Source organism: Austrofundulus limnaeus, unplaced genomic scaffold (genome assembly GCF_001266775.1).
Source record: "Austrofundulus limnaeus strain Quisiro unplaced genomic scaffold, Austrofundulus_limnaeus-1.0 Scaffold404, whole genome shotgun sequence".
Classification (NCBI taxonomy): Eukaryota; Metazoa; Chordata; class Actinopteri; order Cyprinodontiformes; family Rivulidae; genus Austrofundulus; species Austrofundulus limnaeus.
Genome location: NW_013952806.1, coordinates 17888 through 38817, shown reverse-complemented (window position 1 = coordinate 38817; position 20930 = coordinate 17888). Strand labels below are relative to the sequence as shown.

At 40.9% G+C, this 20930-nt stretch overlaps 2 protein-coding genes across 2 annotated transcripts in view; one reads left to right on the top strand and one right to left on the bottom strand.

Annotated features, from left to right (window-relative positions):
* nherf1a (NHERF family PDZ scaffold protein 1a) overlaps nt 1-1451 on the top strand; it is a gene marked incomplete in the record, with an annotated part of 64992 nt that extends 63541 nt beyond the window's left edge. Inside the window, 2 exon segments of the mRNA XM_014024027.1 lie at nt 566-664; nt 753-1451. Coding sequence (XP_013879481.1) covers nt 566-664; nt 753-920 — 267 coding nt within the window.
* A 2376-nt stretch (nt 1452-3827) lies between these two features.
* caskin2 (CASK interacting protein 2) overlaps nt 3828-20930 on the bottom strand; it is a gene marked incomplete at its 5' end in the record, with an annotated part of 33278 nt that continues 16175 nt past the window's right edge. Inside the window, 7 exon segments of the mRNA XM_014024026.1 lie at nt 3828-5553; nt 9212-9407; nt 11180-13324; nt 15759-15897; nt 15981-16082; nt 16463-16573; nt 18481-18548. Of these exon segments, the coding sequence (XP_013879480.1) occupies nt 5457-5553; nt 9212-9407; nt 11180-13324; nt 15759-15897; nt 15981-16082; nt 16463-16573; nt 18481-18548 (2858 nt within the window).

The window sequence follows — 20930 nt, the reverse complement described above, 5'->3', positions numbered from 1 at the left end:
GAAGTTTTCAAAAGTTAAACTGTGGAGTACCTCAGTGAACACACAGAATTCTTTCATTTGATCAAAAACAAAACTTAAAAATTAAAATATTATAAAAGAATCTGAAGTCCTGAACGAGCCGAACAGTTTGATACTGAATGATTAAAACAGCTGAAGTTTTCAAAAGTTAAACTGTGGAGTACCTCACTAACAGAAACACACTTTGATTCAGCTGATGAACAGTTTTTATAGTTTTTTATATGTAAAAACTCTGTTTTCTTCCACTTCAGAAGCCAGCAGGACTTTTTGTTGTTTTGACCCAGAAGACTCAGGAAAATACCAAACGTGGAAAAGATCAAATGTTGTGAAAACTTTTTTAAATAAAGTGTTTTTAATGGATTTTAAAACTTAAAAACAGAGGTTTTATAAAATATGTGACTAGTTCCTGTCAACCTAAAAGATGAAACCTTGATCAGATTCTGGTGCCTGAGTTTGACCTCGTAGCTCAGTTTGGTGTGTGTGTGTGTGTGTGTGTGTGTGTGTGTGTGTGTGTGTGTGTGTGTGTGTGTGTGTGTGTGTGTTCCAGGCAGTACCTAAGCTGAAACCCAAGCTGTCTGTGAGCTCATCCAACTCCTCGTCCAGCTCCTCCCTGCCTGCAGCTGCTCGCAGCTCTCCTCCTCCACAGGTAAACATTCAGGAAACACAACCGTCCCTGCAGCTGGGAGCCACACTCCTGACTGTGTGTGTGTGTGTGTGTGTGTGTGTGTTTGCAGGTGGAACGGGCCCCAGAACCTGAGCCGACCCCGGCCTCGGCGACAGACTCGTTGGGTCTGAACCTGTCTCTGGCCCAGGCCAAGGAACGAGCCCACCAGAAGAGAGCAGCTAAAAAAGCTCCGGCGATGGACTGGATCAAGAGGAATGAACTGTTCAGTAACCTATGAGGAGGTCCCAGTCTGCTCCGTGCCCCCCGCCACTGGTGGAGAATCCAGAGACAATCAGCCGTCCTGACACCCAGTTTAAACTCCTGTTTAACAGTATTATATCCTGATTTTACTCCTGGAATTTAGACATTTGATGGTTTTTGTTCATGTTTTAATGATGGTTGTAATTTCAGCATCACAGAAATGAAGGTTAATATATGATAAAGTTTAGATCTTAATGTACAGTTTCTCCTGTGGAAATGTAGGAACATAAATTCTTGGCAGATTTTATTTCACAATTAGAAAATGTCAAATCATTTTATCCCGACTCCAGGGTTTATGTTCCAATCTGTGATTCAGAGGAATGAGATTATTTCTTCTTTCTTTACAAATGTGTACATATGTGAAAGGATGATTTTAGAGGATATTTTAGTTGGACTGAACATTCAGATAATTTTATAATGATTTTTAAAGCTGCACCTGGTGATCTGAGTGTTGTGACCATGAGAGAAACTGATGGCAGATAAAAATATATAACATTTGGATCAAATAGACCCGAGTCTGTCTTTTAATGACCACCATTAGCTGCAGCACCACCAGTTGTTTTCATAATCACCAGAAAACTTTTGTCTGTTAACAAAATATCACATAAACCATTAGCTTTATTAAAACTTGCAGAAAGCAACAGTTGGATGTGCATCTATACACTTTTAGAATCAACCCAGTTCATGACGACTGTAACCACTGATATTAGCCAACACAAAGTGCACCTCTGGGTTTTCACCAGATCCTCCAGTGTCCTCCCACAGAACTAACACATTAGGTTCACTGGTGACTCACTGGGCCTAGTGCAAGAACATTTTCTTAGTTTTATCCTAAATTTCTCTGACTTTTGTTCGTACAAAGGGCTTGTACGAACATGCCACGTCAGATTCTTCTTCCTTTTTTTAATGGCGGTTAGCAAACAACTTGTAGGTGCATTATCGCCACCTTCCAGATTGGAGAATGGATCAAATGCTTATAATCTCCCCATAACACCCGTTTTTCTTAGAAAAGCCACGTCAGATTAACAAACTCTTCTATCTTCAGGAAAAGTGTGTAAATGAGCAGCGTAAACATGATGAATGCCACCTGTTTATATTCAGGTGCACGAGGAGAGGAGATTAGCTTAATTACCATCACAAAAACAACATAAGGCTACACTTCCTGCCCCACATACCATTCATGAAAATGGCAGCAAAAAGTAAAAAGAAGAGCTTCATGAGTTCAGAGATTAAAGTCCTGCTGTCAGAGATCCAGAAAAGAAAATCTGTCATTTTTAGCAGCATCAGTTGTGGAATTAAAGGAGTTGCTAATGGTTATGGTGAGTGGGGATGGATAGGAGGTCTCCGCTCAGATGGATTCTCTAAGTGGGCCATTGCTCTCCTCAAAAAGACACTGGTCTTCATTTGAACCTTTGCGTCCCTCTTATGAAGGACAGGTTAGAAACACTGAGTTCTGAGCTTCTCAGGATCCATAAAGGAGCTGCTAAAGCTGAGGAATGAAATGACTGCTGTTGATGTTGCGTCTCCATGGGTGGTACACAGTCACAGAAATAAAAATCTAAATCACGTATTGGCTTGCGGATGACTCCCGTGTGGCCCGCCAGGGGGGTACCCCCCCCAAAATTGTTTTTTTTTTTACTTGGCATGAAATTAGTTTCTTTTATCAATGGTAAACTTTAAATTTATGATTAAATGCAACAAAATAAATTTAATAAAAATAAATGAAATAAAAATACATTTAATAAATTCCTGTCCCTGAACTGTTGGCTTTAAGTAACTGAGCAGTTTAGTTGGATAGCTCAGTACTAACGTCTGAAAATAAACTGCTTTAAAGTCAGCATCAACCACAAACTAAATATTTCTGTATTTATTTCAGATTTAGTCAGTCGTACAGTTAGTTCATATCAGTGTTTAAAAGAGGACGTGTTAAAACACTGTTTAATCAAAGCTAAACATGAAACATCAAAGTTTATTACAAGTGGCCCTTCGAGGGCCACCATAATGCTCATCTGGCCCACGGTGAAAATGAGTTTGATCCCCCTGATCTAAATCAAATTAATCTCTCTCGTCCTGCTCTTGTTTTCCTTTGATCAAATATTTTTAATTCAAGTATAAACAACTGTGTTCAATAATTTATTCAGAAGAAGAGCAATCAGACACAGCGCCTGGACCATCTGATGTGTCAGTCCCTGCCTTCTCCCACACACCAAGTGGTGTCAGATGTGGTTCTGAAGAATGTCTCCAAAATATGGTTTGGGCAAAACATTATTTTCAAGATCTGAACAACTCGACTAAAACTCTGATTTTTTACCAAAAGAACAGCCTCAATCCCAATGAAGTTGAGATGTTAGCAAATCTTTTTCACCCTATATAAGTGACTACATTACAAAGACAAGATATTTAATGTTCAAACGGATACATGTTATTGTGTCTGTGCAATATTCACTCATTCTGAATTTGATGCTGCAACAGGTTCTAATAAATGTGGACAGGGTCATGTTTCCCTCTGTGTTCCTTTTAACACCTCAGTGTTTGTGAACTGAGGACACTAACTGTTCATGTTTTGTAGCTGGAGGATCGCTCCAGAACCTGTACAGTTCTGTGGTAAAATGTAATGTCATAAAACACTGAAACATAATACTATAAATCACAAACTAAACAAAACAGTGGAGAGGAAAAACTCCCTTTTTACAGGAAGAAACCTCCAGCAGAACCAGGACAGGACATCTGCCTCGACCGGCTGGGTTTGAGGGACAGGAAAGACACTAAGGACTGCTCAGGTGGACTTTCCTCTGAAAGAAGTAGTCTGAAGACAGAGATGTTCAGATTTATCAAACCTCCCCATTCATACACCCCAACAAATGTGGAACTGAGTGCGATCAAATGATTCTTAGATGCAGATTTAATTCATAAACAGTCATTTCTCCAGAACTCGCTGCAGAGATTATGTCTCCCCTCTGACCTGGGAACACCTCGGGGTCCAGCAGGACGAGCTGCTGTGGAGAGGGATGTCTGGGTTTCTCCCAACTTTGTGACTCGTTTAACAACGTCAGGATGTTTACAGAACTGCATAGACGACTGGAAACCTTTTTTCTTTGTGACTTCATGTCAACTCTGTACGCTGCTCCACTACTGAAAGTCATAAAACTTTATTAGTACAAATGGTTTTTACATTAGTTTCAGGATGACACATTGAGTTAAATCTGAATAAAACATTTAAACTAAATGAACTAAACATCCAATCTTACAAAAAGAAATCATCAGAACTGAAGGATTTTTTTTCTGCCAGGTAAAGCAGCAGAAAACTAGTTTAATGGGTAACAGTGAAGCTGTTAAAATAATTGTCTTTTTCACATTAGGAAAGAAAAAAAAAGCACAATCTGAATATATGAATGTTAAAATGACTGAACAGGAGAGCTGTCGTCTCCAACTTTCTGCCACTTTACCAAGAATCCAGGCTGGAAGACTTCAGAGCTACTCTTTAAAATACTGTAACTCTCATTAGATTAGAAATTAGAAACATTTTTACAAAATAAAACCAGGGGAATAAATGACAAATTTATTTATTCAGTTTTTAAAGTGCATAGCAAAGAGAGTTATTGGAGATAAATGCCGGGCTTTACTAAACTAAACACGGCTGATCCTGGATCAGATCCACAGATTTTACAAAAATGAACTGAATTCATTTACTTCAGCAGGATAAAGTTGTGTCTTTATAAAAATAAACAGTAATTAGTTGTTTATTTTGGTTGTAGTTTCTTGTGAAACATGTTCCTGATGAGGTCAAACCAAGCTGAGCCAGGTTTCTGTAGGTCTGAGGAAAGCATGGTCACAGGATAAAAGCTTTTTCCTTTCAAAATATTTATATAAAAAAACTTTTTAAAAATTAATTTGGAAAATACGAAGTTTAAATAAGCAAAATATATTAAGACAAAATACCTGTGATTTCAGTTAATTTAGTTAATGCCATCTGCTTATTTAGGCCTGACTGAAAACATTTATTTCAACACATCTGGGTCCAGAGCTGCTCAAAGTGTTCAGTCTTTTTTTAATCCCTGACGTTCTCTGAGAACAATCTGTTGACCCGACCGCAGATGAACAAAGATCTTTGGAGTTTATTTACATCGTCCTCAGTGGAGCTGGAAACCCTGAACCCAGACTGAAACCTGCTGAGGAGCTGCAGGAAAGACTTTGGTAAAAACAGAAAAAGCTCCTTTTCATACATTAAACTGGGATTTATAAGCTACTTACATTAGGCAGCAAAATATACAAACATTACCTATTTACTATAAACTCGGTTAATGACATTTAGAAATATAAATATAACTCATCAGATGTGTGAAGCTATACAAAACACCACCTACTGTCTATATTTACTGTACATGCAACAAACGGACCCTCAGCTCCTGCAGGAGGAACTTCCTGTTTCCTTCCTGTCGCTCCTCTGAGGCAGCAAAGCTGCATCAACCTGAGTCTCAGCTTCCTGTTTGCTGCAGCAGACCGCCTTGTGGGGTCACTCCAACATGGCGTCCAGCTGGTCAGCCAGATCATCAAACATGCAGCCGATGTCGTCAAGAATGTTCCCTGCTGCCGTCACTGAGCTGCTGCTGCTGAGAAACACACAGAGTTTTGATGAGGTAAACATCTGGATTATTCAGCAGAGAACACATTCTCTCAACGTTGTATAAAGTACCTCAAAGTGATACCCAAAGATATTTAAATATATGTTTAAACGGAACTGCACCAGATTATCTGAAGGACCTTACCGTTTCATATTCATCCATCCATTCCCTCCGATCACAGAACAGTAACCTCCTTCACCTTCCACGGACTAAATTAAGGACCATGGGAGATCGGGCATTCTGTGTGGCCGCCCCCCACCTCTAGAATTCCCTCCCTGACTACCCGAGAGCACCGCAGTTATTGGATGACTTTAAAAAAGGCTTGAAGACTTTTCTTTTTAATCAAGCTCATTATTCCTCTGCATGATTTTACCATTGGTTTTAATTACATTTAACAAAGTTTTTTTTTGTAGCACTTTGAGATTTTTGTTAATGAAAAGTGCGGTATAAATATAATTCATTGTTATTATTACTAATACAGTATCAGAATGGTTTAAATTTGTTCTTCTCATCCAACCACAATTAAATTCACTCTATCCAGGAGAAAATTCATCAGGATAGTATTTTTTTAACAACAAAGCTGGAATGAAATAGGAGTAACTACTTTCTACTTCTAACCTTGTTTAAAAATGTAAGAAGTAGAAGTAAAAAGGAGGCAGAAAAATATTTACTCAAGTAAAGTACAGATAGCCAAAATTTCTATGTTTTTTTCTAAGTACAGTAACAAAGTATTTGTAGTTAGTTACTCTACAACTCTGCAGATGCTGTTGAGCACAAAGACAAAACAAAATTAGCTTAATCAGACATGAAAAGAGAGTTTTGTTTGGAACGCCTCACAGTCCTCCCCTCAGGACACACAGGGTCTTGGACTGAGCAGGTTTTTATGGGTCGTAATCAGGATTTTTACCCATCTAGTTCTCAAAGCTGTTGTAAAGGAAGACATGTGCCTCAAACTATGCTACAAACTAGTGCTGGGCGGTATACTGGTTTGTACCAAAAAAAGTTTTTATAGTTGTTATGACACATGTCAACCCCTTCAAACGTTTACCTGTATAACAAACCTCAAAAATCTGTAATTTTCACAAAAAATCCGTATTAATCCCCCATGCGAAGGGTGAGGGGTGGGGTGACTGTTGGCCACAGAGATGACAGCATCTGCTGAACAAATGAGGACCGGAGAACTTATTTATAGCAGCAGAGTGGGCTGGAAGATGAAAGATTTGATGTTATTTATTGTTTTTTAATGTTACAGGCTCTAACATGCTAAATAAATTTGAAAATGAGTTTTTGAAAAAATCTGTAAAACTTTAAGAAATCTATGAGATTGCTCTATATGTATACCTGCAAAATGAGGGGAAATCTGTGTAAATTACAAACAATGTATCAATCAATCACCTTTATTTAACCTGATAAAACCCATTGAGATCAAGATCTCTTTTCCAAGGGTGACCTGGTCAAGAGGTCAGCAGCACACGTCATAAAACAATAAAAAATAATTTAAGAGTTTACAGTGTATGTTATACAGTGTATACAGTATACAGTATACAATGTTATACATGTGTAACAGGTTTGAGACCGTGAGTGATGAAATGAGAGAAAAGGCAATGGTTGAAGTACAGACTAAAACACAATACTGAACACTAGAAACATCAACATCGATCGATGTTTTTATGATATAAATGCTCTGAATATGAACATACCAGTTTAAATATCCTGAACACGTTCAGAACTTTTCGTCGCAGTGAACTTTTTTTTATAAAGGGACACTTGTCCTTGCAGCACCGCTATGTGCATTAGCATGCTAATGTTATTGTTGGAGAAGCTTCTCAATAACTGGCGGCAGGTGGCGATTTTGCTGTTCATATTGACTGACGTTAAAATAAAAACTCCCTTTTTGATCATCGATGAATGTAGTATACAACTCTTCAGTGACATTCACGTATAGATTTCATGAGCGACATAAATGTATCTCCATACATTTACGTCGCTCATGAAATCTATCCGGTAATGTACTCTTATGCTGCGTTCACACCGAACGCGATTTCAGCTTCAAAATCGCAGCCAACGCTGAAGTTGGTCGCTCGTGCACTTTGAGGTCAGACGCAGGACAGCTCTTGAAGCGCTGCACGACAACAGCCTCCCCGCCCCTCCCTCCTCTGTCGGGCTCTGTTTAATGTCGGACGAGGAAGTGGCTTTGCTTTATTTACAGAGAGCAAGAGCATGTCACGTTCATCAGATAATAATTATAATTAATTAATTAATTAATTATAATAAATAATTAATTCACCAGATAATTCAGAGTAGAGGCTCACAGCTCGCTTTCAGGACTACTTTTCCAGTCTGATGAGACGCTGCCACGCATTGGTGCGGATATCTCCTGTCAGGACACCGACTGCAGGCACTCGATTTCAGCTAAAGAGCAACACACCTCCATCTGTTTCAGGTTAGTGGACATCATTCAGTAAACTGTCCCGTCGGGAAATATGTCACTACGTCACACAGTGGAGTCTCTCTGATTGGTTGACGCGGCGCGTCGAGCTGCAAAATTTCCAATTTTCTAACTTCAGCGATTTGCGCCTCAGCGCGTCGAACGCTCAGATCGTTCAAATCGTTCAAATCGCGCTGCTCTAATCGCGCTTGAGGCGCCGCAGCATTTCCCGATGTTGCTTGAAGCGCGTCCACCATAGACTTTGTATGTAAACCTGCTGCTCCTGATGCTGAAATCACGTTCAGTGTGAACGCACCATTATTGTGAAAAGACTGGGGGGCTTCCGGGGGAAGGGGTTTTGTAGGGTTTAGTTGACAGGTGAACGCAGGCTGAGCCGTCCTGTTGAGCTTTATTAAACAACATAAAACGATAGACCCAATAATGATCTTTGCTCAACCCTCCTCCTTCACATCTACACCTCAATGCGTGACTACTTTCTACAACCTGGCAGAGAAGAAAAGACATGGACAGGAGGGAAACAGACTGAGGTACAGTAAAAGAAAAAAAGTCAAGAAATACTGTAGTTTCTGTTGCAGAAAGAGAGTAACATCTGCAGTGGTTTGGTGCTGATCAAAAAGCAACATTTGTACCTTTTATTATCAGCTGAGCTGTAATGAAAAAAAAATATCGTCAAGTACCGTGATACCGAAAATACCATGATAGAAAATTTGGGTCATACCGCCTAGCACTACTACCAACCACAATGTAAAGGAAGAACAAAGAGTAAGAAAAAGAGAGAATGTCAGGTTTGTGCAGGAATGAACCCAGGTCCAGACGGAGGATGAGTAAAACCAAAAATGTTGATTTAAAAAAATAAAACAAAAAGCTGACAGGGCAGCAAAATAAACCAAAACACAAGGAGCCACAGGAGACATGGAAAATGAGACAGATGGGTAATCCATACAGTGATCCAGCAGAGAATGAAGAGGTGAGAAGAGTATTTATACAACCAGAGGAAGAGAGAAGCTAGACAACAGCTGAGGAAAACTGATTACTTAAAACGAGACAGGTGAGAGATAAAATGAAGAGGGGAACTGCAGGAAACAGACTGAGGAGAGAAGATGAGTGAAGACAAGGAGGGAGACAACAGACAAGACACAAATCCCAACAGAGAAAGGTCGACCAAACCCTGACCCTACAGATATCGGAGGGTCTTACCTGTCCACACTGCTTCCTTGGGCCAGTTTGTTTTCCACCACTTTGAGTGCAGCCTCCAGAGATGAGCTGGTTTGCTCCAGTCTCTTCTGAGCCAGAACCTCCAGAACTGCCACACCAGATGGAGAAGGGGGGTTGGATGTTGGTACCAGAGAGGACGGAGCAGCAAAGGAAACACTCTGAATGATGAACTCAGTGTCTGAAGAACAACAGGGAACATGTCACTATAGCTGTGTTTCCATCTAATTTTAATTCAAATTTTTTAAATTTCGCAAAAAGGAAAAAACAAAGAAATGTGAATCAGATGTGTTTCCATCAATTGGCTTGAAGTGAATCAATTACATCAGACCAGTGGTGGGCAGTGCTGATCCAAAAATTAGCTCCACAATTTCTAAAGCGCTTATGGCATAGAAAAACTAGCAGAAGCTAATTTTAAAGCGCAGGTTCAATTTGACACTTACTAGCTGGCAATAATTCTTGTACAACATATGCACAACACTGCCAAATAGCGGTGTATGAACCCTTGTACAACTTAATTCTACAACCACCGATTGCTGCAGATGTGATTTCCTGAAACAACTTTGGCTCCTGGTGTAAAAATTAAAAAGTTGTTGAGGATTGCTAGTTTGGCTGCTTCTTTGTCTTTTTCTTTTGTTTGTTGTAGATTTTTCATTAAAGAAGCATCAATAAAGTAATTTTAAAACTGTTTATTGGAAAACTGAAGCGATGCATTCTGGGTACTTGACGGATTTGATTTGTGACGGGAAACGAAAACAGAGAGTACAGGAAAATATCTTCCCTTCAAAATAAGAGCTTGGATTTTAAAGTTTTCCATGTAGTTGCTCCAGTTGACCACTAGATGTCAGTCTTCATCAGCACATCATCTTTAAATCATTTCTGAGTCTCTAACCCCGTTGGCCGATTGCTTATGTCAAGTATTGAGCTCCAGCGTTTAAACTTTTTTTTTAAAAAGGAGCTCCGATTGTAAAGTAAAATAAATCAATGCATACAAAATTTTAGTATGGATTACAAACGTTACCTGTTTTTGCTGAGACAGGGAGCTCTAAACACTGCCTTTCTGCTACATAAGCAGACACAAAGCATTGTAGGAAATGAGAACCGTGACCCAAAGCAAGGATGTATACCTTCTCAATAAATGTGTTTATCTGGGAGGGGTGCTGTTGGATAGATCATGTGTGTTGTGATTCATTGACAGCATTACCTTCTGCTGTTCAAGATAATGATGACTGCTAGATAATTAGTTATTAGCGGTACTGCATTTTAATTTTAGAAAGCACAAATCCACTTATGAATTATAAAAATAAGTAAAACCGCTAAAGCGCAAACGAAATATTTAGGTCCGCAAATAGCGGATTTGCGCTTTAGCGGGCTGGTGCCCACCACTGCTTCAGACGCATGGCTGTAGTAAACAGGAAGTAAAAGTCACAAACTCGCAGGGTCCACACATCTCAGGTTAATGGAGAGAAATTATCAGGAACGTGTTGCTACTATCAGGAAAGTTGTTATTCTGTCATATCAACAAGTTCTGAGGATATTACATGCTGTCTGGAGACTCAGAGAAAGAAATGCAGATCTCTTCACGTTACTGGAATAACTGAAAAGAGGTCGACAGCAGAAGGAGGGTCCAACTGCATCACTCTGGTACCGTTCGGACAGCAGGAACAGCTGATCAACATGTGAGGTATATGTTCGCTATGTCAGAACTTATTCGGCAAAAGTGTTTCCATCTCTCCTTTTACGCATTAACTCTTTTTCAAAAAACCCAAAACCACCTCAAGCATCAACTTTTTTGCGAATTAGATGAAGATTTTTCGAATCATGCTGTTTCCATTCACTTTTTCTGATGCAATACTTCAAAATGTGCATTAAAAAATGTTGATGGAAACACAGCTTATGATGGTTAAAACAAACATTACAGGAACACAAAGCATATCCAGACAGAAAACAAACCTGCTGATGAGCTGAGCGCCGGGCGAGGCTGATGGGGTCTGGATCCAGACAGGACAGTTTTCTCTGGGCTCTCAGGACCAGGACAGACCTTAGACAGGACTGTGTGTTGGTGCTTCACAGGTTTAGGACTCAGAACAGCCGTCTGAAGAGGATTACTGACGTTCATCTTTGGTGAGACTGTATGAATCTGCACACTGGTCAACTGTGGAATGGCAGTTTGTGTTGACGGAGACATTTTATGGGGGCTTGTTGGTTTGCCGTTGGGGGTTTGCTGAAGAGGAGTGGGGGGTTTTGAGGACACTGGAGGCTTTGGACCTTTTCCCATTGAGCCGACTCTCTGGAAAACATTTCTGAGTGTCGGAGCCTCTTCAGGACTTCCTGTGGTGATATAATCCTGCCTGTGGAGCATGGTGTCCTCCCTGTTGGGGGTGGTAGCCCCCTCAGGTTTGTCTTTGGGTTTGTGTCGTCTTTTCACCGTATCAGACTCTTTCAGGTTGAACTCGGGGAGCTCCAGGCTGTTCGGGGTCTGGACCGGACTCTCTGATGGGGTCTTGATGTCTCCCGCAGTGACAGATAAAACCCTGGGTCTCTGTTTGATAGTGAGGTTTCCCTCCTCAGCGAAGGGGAGGTGCTCCCTGCAGGTGGTCTTTGGCGACACAGATGCACTCTTCAGGTGTTTGTCGTTTCTCCTGACTCGTTGCTTTTCTTCATTCCTTCCAGCTCTGTATCTGTCAGTGTCGTCTTCTGTTCGCTCACTTCCCACCCTCCTCAAGCCCCCCAGACCCAGAGCAGGGACTGGTTTGGAGTGGTGCAGGATGATGTGTGAGGGGAATCCGTGTGTGAGTGGGGTGGTAATGGGACTGTGTCCAGGTGAGCCATGGATAAATGTTGGTGGTATATCTATACGCCTGGATGGACTGCTGCTGCTGCTGCCCTCCAGCCTGGCTGCGATGCTCCTCACGCTCCCTGCGCTCTCTGACTCCACACTGCTCTTCACCTCTGACCCCTCCGGCTCCAGCGAGGTGCTGTCCCCCTGCTGTCTCACAGGGCTGCCGCTCACTGAGCTCATTCTCTTGGGCGGTGGTGGGGGCGGACCTTTGTTTCGTGAGCGCACGGCGAAGGACTGGCTGCGGTTCACGTGACGCTGAGCCCCGGAGCCGCGGCCCGGTTTGCGAGACAGGGTGGCGAAGGACAGCGTGACCCTGGAGGGGTGAGTGTGACCGTCATCTTCATCAGGCTCCCCGTCAGACAGAGTGTACCGGGTCAGGCTTTGAGAGGGGCTGTTGCCTGGGACCAGTGCTGCTGGGGGTCTCAGCACAGGGACACTTCCTGGTAGGGGTTTGGAGAGCACTCTTGGAGCCCCGTTGAGGCTGCTTACCTGGGCCTGTATGAGTGCAAAGGTCTTCTGTGTGGGGCAGGGCTGTGGGGATGGAGAGGACGGGGAGGGGGCAGGCCGGTGCTGAGGCTGAAGAAGGTGGTTAGGAGACTGGACGTGTTTGGCCTTAGGGGGGACGGCTGGGTAACCAAGGCGGGGCATCTTGCTGGGGGTGAGCGGAGGGGTGACAGAAGAGAACATCAGCGTGTTTGGGGAAGCAGACAAACTCTGGTGCTCCCTCATCTCATTGGCCAGTTGTTTATTTCTGCCTGCAGGACCAGCAGGTCCACATCTGGCCTCCTCTCCTCCACTGACCGGACCCTCCTCGGTCCTCACTGGACCTGGGGCCGTTGGTTGATTGTTGGAAAATCCTACATTTGAATTTCCAGAGTTCCCTGAACCCTGAGAGCGCCTGCTGAGGCTCTCTTCACTCACTGACATGGCAGCTAGAGCTGCAGAAGAAGTCACGCCCCTCACACCAAAAGCCTCACATGCTCCTCCCCCAGCCCTGCCCATCATGGCGCTCTGCAGCTCGGCACTCAGCTCGCTGTCCTGGAATGAGAGGAGGGCTCTGGGGGTCTGAGGAGAGGGGCAGCAGTTGTTGGGCGGGGCGTCGGGGTGCACGTTGTGTGTTGGTGTGTGTTCGATGGTGACCAGCTCCAGAGCAGCGGGGGGCTTTCGCCTGAGAGTCCCACCTTCGGTTCTGTCGGCGTGGTTACGGTGCAGGTCACACAGTCGCTTCACTGCTAACATCAGCTTCTTCTGATGGCCTGAAACACAAAACATTTTATCACTGACGTTTAGTGTGGCTGCAGAGACTGAGCACAGGAAAATACAACACATGGAGTTAGAATCAGTTTCCACCAAGTTCAGTTAAGTTCAAGTTCAGTTACTTCAGACATAAAGAATGTAAAAAATTAAGCTGTTTTAATCATATTTATCTGATAGAATTCATTTGTTCCATTTCAATAATGAATCTTCCTACACCAGAGTTAAGGCCTCTGCATGCTCCATCCTGTTTAAATGGCCTCACATTGTTGCAGTTTCATGACAAATATTGCATCATTTTGCTTGCAGCTTTCAGTCATCCCCATTTAGCTAAGAAATTACTGTGATTGGTCAGAAGTTTGTGAGCATGATGGTTTATGTTTATTTGAAAAAAAAGAAAAACATAAACTGCTCGCTCATAGGGTTGAAGAGTATCTGGCAGCTGAATTTCACCATGTAAAATCTAAATTTAGATGTATTTTTATTTTTTGTTTCTGCTCTCAGAGAAGTACTATATTTATTCGTGTATAATACAATCTCATGTATAATACGACCACCCTTTTTTTTTTAGCTTAAAAAGCATAAAAAATTTTATCCTCAAACTACCTCTGATTTCATCCAGACTTCAAGATTTTTCAGCCTTTGCAGTCTTTATACATATCAGTAAAATGATCATTGGACTGTTCGTTTTATTTTAACAACATATGTACTAAAAGGTATTTTGACAACAAATATATATCAGCTGTAGCAACATCATATGAATTCTGACATTTTACACATAGTCCACCAGGATGCGCCAACACAAAAGTCAGAGACTTCACATGAGATTTGGGCCATCTTGTGGGGCAAAAGCAGATTACTTCCTACCCGCAAGCGCCCCCTCTGGTGGGGAAACTTTTTTTCAGGGATACAAACCTTTTCAGAACACCGGTAGACGGCAGCCATTACAGACGAGCGTGTGTTTGTTGTTGTTCAAGGAGCGGCTCGGTCACACGCTAATGTCATTAGTTTGTTATCATTACTAAGGTGCAGGACTGCCCCCCCACCCTTTTTTTCACATCATGTCGCCTGCCTGGATCTGTTATTATCTCGCTCTGAAGCACGAAGGAGTGCAAGAGGTAAGGTCGCTTCAACAGCTTTTTACGAAGCGGTCTCATTTCCGGACTCAGGCATTTTGTGAATGAAGCTGATATTTCAGTTAAAATACATAAGTAAGAATATCTATCCGAGTATAGTACTACCCCCCAACTTTATGGATGATTTTATGGATTAAATTTTACGTATTATACACGAATAAATACGGTAAGATGTTCTTTCCCTCTCTCCTGCCTTCTCTCATCTTCCCTGCTTTTCTGCTTGGGAGCCTCCTTTACGTTTTCATCTGGAACTCCTGGATGTTTACATCCAATATGCTCTTGCTCTGCAGATGTTTTTTCTACAAATACCACAGTGTGTCACATTTAGTGGAAATAATATGATGTTTTTTTTCCTCATCTATCCATGTGTGGTTTTCTGTTTTTCTTTTTTAAGGGTAGTGCCTTTTCATGATGTTCTTTCATGAAGATGATCCTTGCTCTGTGCAGGGTCTGTGGCTGCATGACCCAGGGCACCTGTTCTCCTGTTTGTTATGTTCTGTCTTCTTGTGTATGGGTGTTCTGAACTGTAATTTCATTGTGCTCTGTACAACGACAATAAAGGTTTATCTCATCTCATCTCATCTCATCTCATCTCATCTCATCTCATCTTATCTTAGTCTGGAACTTTTAGTGCAGTAAGAGTTGTCAGTTGTGAAATTAGTGTAACAGAAAATGAGAGCGCCTCTTTAAGAAATGATAAAGGTGAGGAAAGATTGTCAGCCTTCCCAACCAATCAGAATATGTAGATCCTAATGTGATAGTAATGTGTGTGTGTCCCAATGAGAGTGCAGACTACCAGTGTGTGTCCCGCCTGTTTACGTGCAGGCAGGAGAGAGCAGCAGCGCTGCGACACGAGAGGAAAGTTTAAAGAGAAAAGTATTGTAGATAAGCTTTAAAACAAACCCTGCTGTGGATAATTTCACAGTTTATCAACTGTTTTCTGAGCTGGAAAACAGTTGTAGTGAGGATACACGCGGGTGTTGAGTTTTCTGCTGTGTGGAGCTAAGATGCTAACCTCGTTAGCTCTCAATGCCATTGATTTTCTGAAAATTCACCTCATTCTGCTTTTGTTAAAAATGTTCTCACATTTTGTGCTCAGTTTAGATCTCCATTTATTGAATTGAAAAATACAATACAACTGTACTGACATGAACATCTAATCCAGAATACTATTTTTTTGTACAGAATATAACAGAACTGAATTGCTGGATATGACTTGGACTTGTTTCTTTTGGGACAGTGATCTGATGACTTTTGTTGTGAACGGATGAATGAAAGGGTTAGGTGAAAAACCTCTCACCCAGTTTAGTGATTCCTATTTCCTGCAGGTCCTCCCAGGTGATGTCCTTCACAATGCTGATGGAGTCGTAGCCATTGTCACACAATCTCTTTTGGTACTGTGGGAGTCCAATCACACTAAGCCACTCCCCCAGGTCTGACTGCAACAACACACACAAAGCTGGTTCTTACCAATCCAAGAGAAACAGCCCATTTCAGTGGAATGTCAAAAATGGTTTCTCACAGGAATGTAATCTGGCAGCCACTCAGGGATGCTCAGCTTACTGATCTCCATGGAGATCTTCTTTCTGTGGCCCGGTTTGGTCACACCTATAGCTGTCAGATCCTGAAGGAGACCAAACAGAAACATTGGTGATTGATGAATTCATCTTTACTGTATTCTGATTTCCATGAAGCATCCTTATAAACACAGTGAGAAGCCAAAAACTGAGAAATCTGACATCTTTTAAAACACAAATCACTTCTGCTCCTGCTGCACAGAGGTTTTTTCTGTTCCTTCTTCATGCTGAACAGCTTTCACACTTCAGAATATTTATCCCCTTCACTAGACAAGGCTCTCAAACCTTTTCTTTAATCTTTTATCTGACATGGTTCTGATCTTATTTTCAAGGTAATAACTGGGGGGGGGGTGGGGGTCCTGATACCAGCATGGTAACAGGACCCCCCTGATAAGGTAAGTGATGGAAGCAGAAGATGCAGACAGACCTCAGGAGTCATCCTGCTGATGGTGGGAACATCATATCCTGCTCTGATGAAGCTGGAGGTGTACTGCTCCAGCTGGAACTCACACAACCACTGGTAGATGGCTTCGGAGTCCTAATGACAAACATGGGAGAGATTTACTAAACTTCTTATTTCTGTGCAAAAGTCTTGAGCCAACCCTCAGTGCTTTGAGTTTTGCTTCCACTGAGCTGGACCTTCTTTGAAATGAGAGGTGGTCCAGACCAACAGGTCTGAAAGGTTTTTAAAAGTTTCTCTTTGAACTTTGGAAAAAAATATTTCTCTTATCCCAGTGAGATACTAGCTTAAAAAATGCACCTAACTCACAGGGTGCCTTAAACAAATCTGACAAATATAACCTATTTTAATAGTTAACTATAGTCAGTTTGTTACCAGCAGACCATCACAAAGACACATTTTCCCCATTCAGCAGAGGTGTAAAGTAACTAAGTATCAGTGGTGGGCAGCACTAATTTAAATATTAGTTGCACTAACCCAGCACTAACTCAAATATTTAGGTCCCCTAATTCTAAAGCACTAAATGAAAATGTTAGCAAAAAATAATTCTTAAGCACTAATATGTTCCAGTTGACACATGAAATGTTGTCACTTAGTGCCCTTGGCCGGCCAAATGGGAGTCACCCGTGGCCCGCAGGCCACATTTGGCCCGCGGGCCTTGAGTTTGACACATACCTTGTAGATAAGTGGCACAAATATGAACAAAATGTGTGACAGCTTTCACCCTCAGCTGTGAACAATAATGTTGATCAATAACATTTAAAGTTAGTGCTTCTGAATTTAGTCCATAGATTTAGCAAGTGCTAATCCACTAATGAATTTAAAAAATAGCAAAAGCCCTAAAGCACTAATCAATAAATTTGTTCCTCTATTAGTGCTTTAGTGCTTTAGGGGAACTGTGCCCACCACTGCTAACTACAAATACTTTGTTACTGTACTTCAGTAGAATTTTTGAGTATCTGTACTTTACTTGAGTAATTATTTTTCAGCCTACTTTTTACTTCTACTTCTTACATTTTTAAAAAAGACAAGTAGAAAGTTGTTACTTTTGTTTCATTTTTGCTTGTTTTCATTGCAGCTTGTTATAAAAAATAAATACTATCCATATAAACTGAGCCTCCTAGATAGAGTGAATTTAACTGTGGTTGAATGAGAAGTATAAATATATAAAACTCTGATACCGTATTAGTTTGTACACAAACAAATCATGTCTCCAGCAGGACATAATCATTGAAATTAAAGCTCTGTACTTTAAGAAGTATTTGTATTTCATGAATTATATTATTACATTTGGCCACAGCCCTCAGATAGATTTTCATTTTGGGGAAAAGCTTTGTGCAGCCTTGATATATGTATATAAACTGAAACAGCTGGACTAGTGCATCCTAAATTTAACGTAAATTAATTATTCTAATATAATATAGTCATTTCTGTATTGTTTTGGGGAGGTCACCTCCTAATAAATGTCATTACAGAAAATCTAACTACTCATTTTAAATCAATACTTTTACTTTTAATACTCAAGTACAAAAAATATCAAACTTTTACTCAAGTAATTTTTTGACAAGATACTTGTACTTTTACTCAAGTATCACTTTGTGGTACTTTATTCAACTGTCATTCTGTCACTGCCATTCAGGTGTTCTTTTTAATTATTATTATTCTTCCAGTTAAATAACTGGTGTACAACAGATTTCATCAGCTTCTTCCTTATTTTATAATAAAATAATGTGTTGATATTTTCTTTTAGGTGTTTGCCTTTTATTTTATTTACTACTTCTTCATTTATTTCTAAACCAAGAGGACTCAATGCAGAAAAGTCCTGTTTTGAGCTCGTAGTGCTGAAAATCAAATCAATCAAGAAAACCTTTAAAAGACTCCCAGACAGCCTTGCTCAAGAGCACTTTAAAAGATTACAAGACATAAAACTTTTGAATGGCTAATTTAGTCCAGCGTTGCACAACTTCAGCTGTTTCTTCACTCACCTTGCCCTCCAGCAGATGTTCTGGTCTGACGAAGCCTTTAGAGGTGTTGACTTGCCGACGGGACCCACCTACAAAAGAAACACAATCAATCCTCTGGGATGAAAAGCTCTGCAGTGTGTGGTTCTGAACTTCCTCACAAACACTTAACAACAACCACTGTCTGGACTGTCTCATTTAAAAAAGCTGCAAAAACAAACTGGAGTTTCTGATCAGTCTAACTCAAGCAGCTGAGAGACATCTGTCTCACATTACCACAGACCTCTGAGGAATGTCTCCTCCTGCTTTCTCAACTCTCCAGCTTGATTTTTGTCCTGAAGTCGGTGTTGCTTGTCAGCATCAACCCAACTAAATCCTCACTGTTTCCAGTAACCTTTACCTAGCCAGAGATGTTCCAACATACAGATATAACAGAAGAGACAGAGGCTGGATTCAGGGGCGCCAGCAGGGGGGGTGGGGGGCAGCGGGGGCCMTTGGCCCAACTGAGTATAAGCTGGCCACCCCAATGGCCCCCCAGTTTTATCCTGTTGAGTACCCAGGTTTTACCTTTTTCAATTCCCTTACCTATTTAGGAACAGAGCCTCATAAATTTAAAAACAAACACTGATTTTTTTAATCAATTAATAGTGTTGTTTCTCTTGCTTAACAAAAAAATATATTTCATTTTACCTATAGAATACTCACTTTAAGTGTTTTCCTATGTAGGTAAAAATCTATTTAACAACCTACTAAAATACACCAGAATGCAGGAAATGGCATAATTGACTTATTTAAAGATTTTCTGAAGGACGACCCCCAGACACCCCGCCAGTGGGTCCCCCCAACATTACAAATATTTACTCTTGTTTTTTCTCTCTGAATGTCATAAAATCAGTGATATTATCTGTGAAATTACAAATTGAACACCTGTTGGCAATAGTTTTCAATTTGTCATTTTTACAAACAAATCATAAATTTTGTTATAGATATTATTTTGGTGTGCCACCCCTGGTTTTTCAGTGGCACCCCCATGACCCCCCCAAAAAAGGCACCACTGGCTGGATTATTCATCAATTGACTGATGAAGATCAACATGGTTTTTTGTAAAGGACTTAACATTTATCGGAAACTACTGGTGCTTTTCTAGTGGGAGGGTCAGTTCCCTCATCAGTTCATCAGTTCAGTGTGCAAACAGAGTGATAGAGATGAAATAAAACTGCACATACGGAGTGGTTGTGACTTTTTTTACAGTGAATACATCAGATCAGAGCTGGCAGAACGGACACACTGCTGCTCACATGTCAGTTCTTAGTCTCTGTGATGTTTGGTGCACAACACAATGAACCCCCCTCTGTGTGGTCTGTGTTGGAGCCACTGACATCTGTACACTTCATGTCAGACAACTGCACAATACAACCACCTCACCTCAACCCATCTCAACGTGCCCTCTAAAGAAAAGTTTTCTTTCTAAAGAAAGTTGTAATTTGAATTAAAAAAAATCATTGTAGGTGACAAAAAGCTCAACTTGTTGATAAAGAAAAGAAGGTCACAGTATCATCAGTTTGTCTAAGAAGCAGAACTGATCCCTGGAAAACACCATCTTCATTCACAATGATGAGTCAGTTAGTTACAGTATGTTCATTGTGTTCCAACAGTCAGTGAAAACTCTGCTTTTACATGAAAACAACTTTATGAAGGTAATAAAAGGGCAGCAGTGTTTGTTTCAGTCAAATCATTTGAACAATTTCAACAAAAACTGCATTTCTAATAATTTTCTGAAGGCAAAGTTCAAGTTTGCATACCTGACACTTGCACAGTCACACTGACCTTTATGCTTTTAGTTTTTGCTTTTTCTTTCAGTAAAATTCAACTTATTTTTCTAAAGAAAACACCATTTGACCTTAGGTCATAACTTTATATAAACCCAGACATTATTCTAATCATTTCAATAACCTTTGGAAGAATTAAAACCTGCTCATCAAATATTAGCTTTAATCAGAGCAAAGCTTACCTTTAGGAAGAAATGAGAGTGACAGAAGTCCTTAGGTCTGGCACTTCATCCCTCAAACAGCTAAAAAAAACCTTATTTTTTTAGTCAACTGCTCTTTTCTTTACCCAGCTCCTGCTCTCCCCTCCCACTGCTCAGCTCTCTTCTCTCTTTAGCCCTCCTTCCTGCTGAGTCCTTGTTCAGGATGTAACAAGTCCTCTCCAGCTTCAGGTGGGACACATTAATTAAACCAGTAACTCTAATCTTTAAATGCAAGGCTCTATGAAAACCCTCTATGATTTAAATAAGCCTTTGAATGACCTCATTTTGGAGAAATATAGATTCTGATAATCTAACGGCTAATCTGAGAGGGACTAAGACCAAACTGGAGTACTGACATCTTAAAACAAGTCCAGTTTCAACAAACAGGTGTTCAGATCCTGGGGTTTCTGATGGTCACTGAAAGTATGTATATATATATATATAT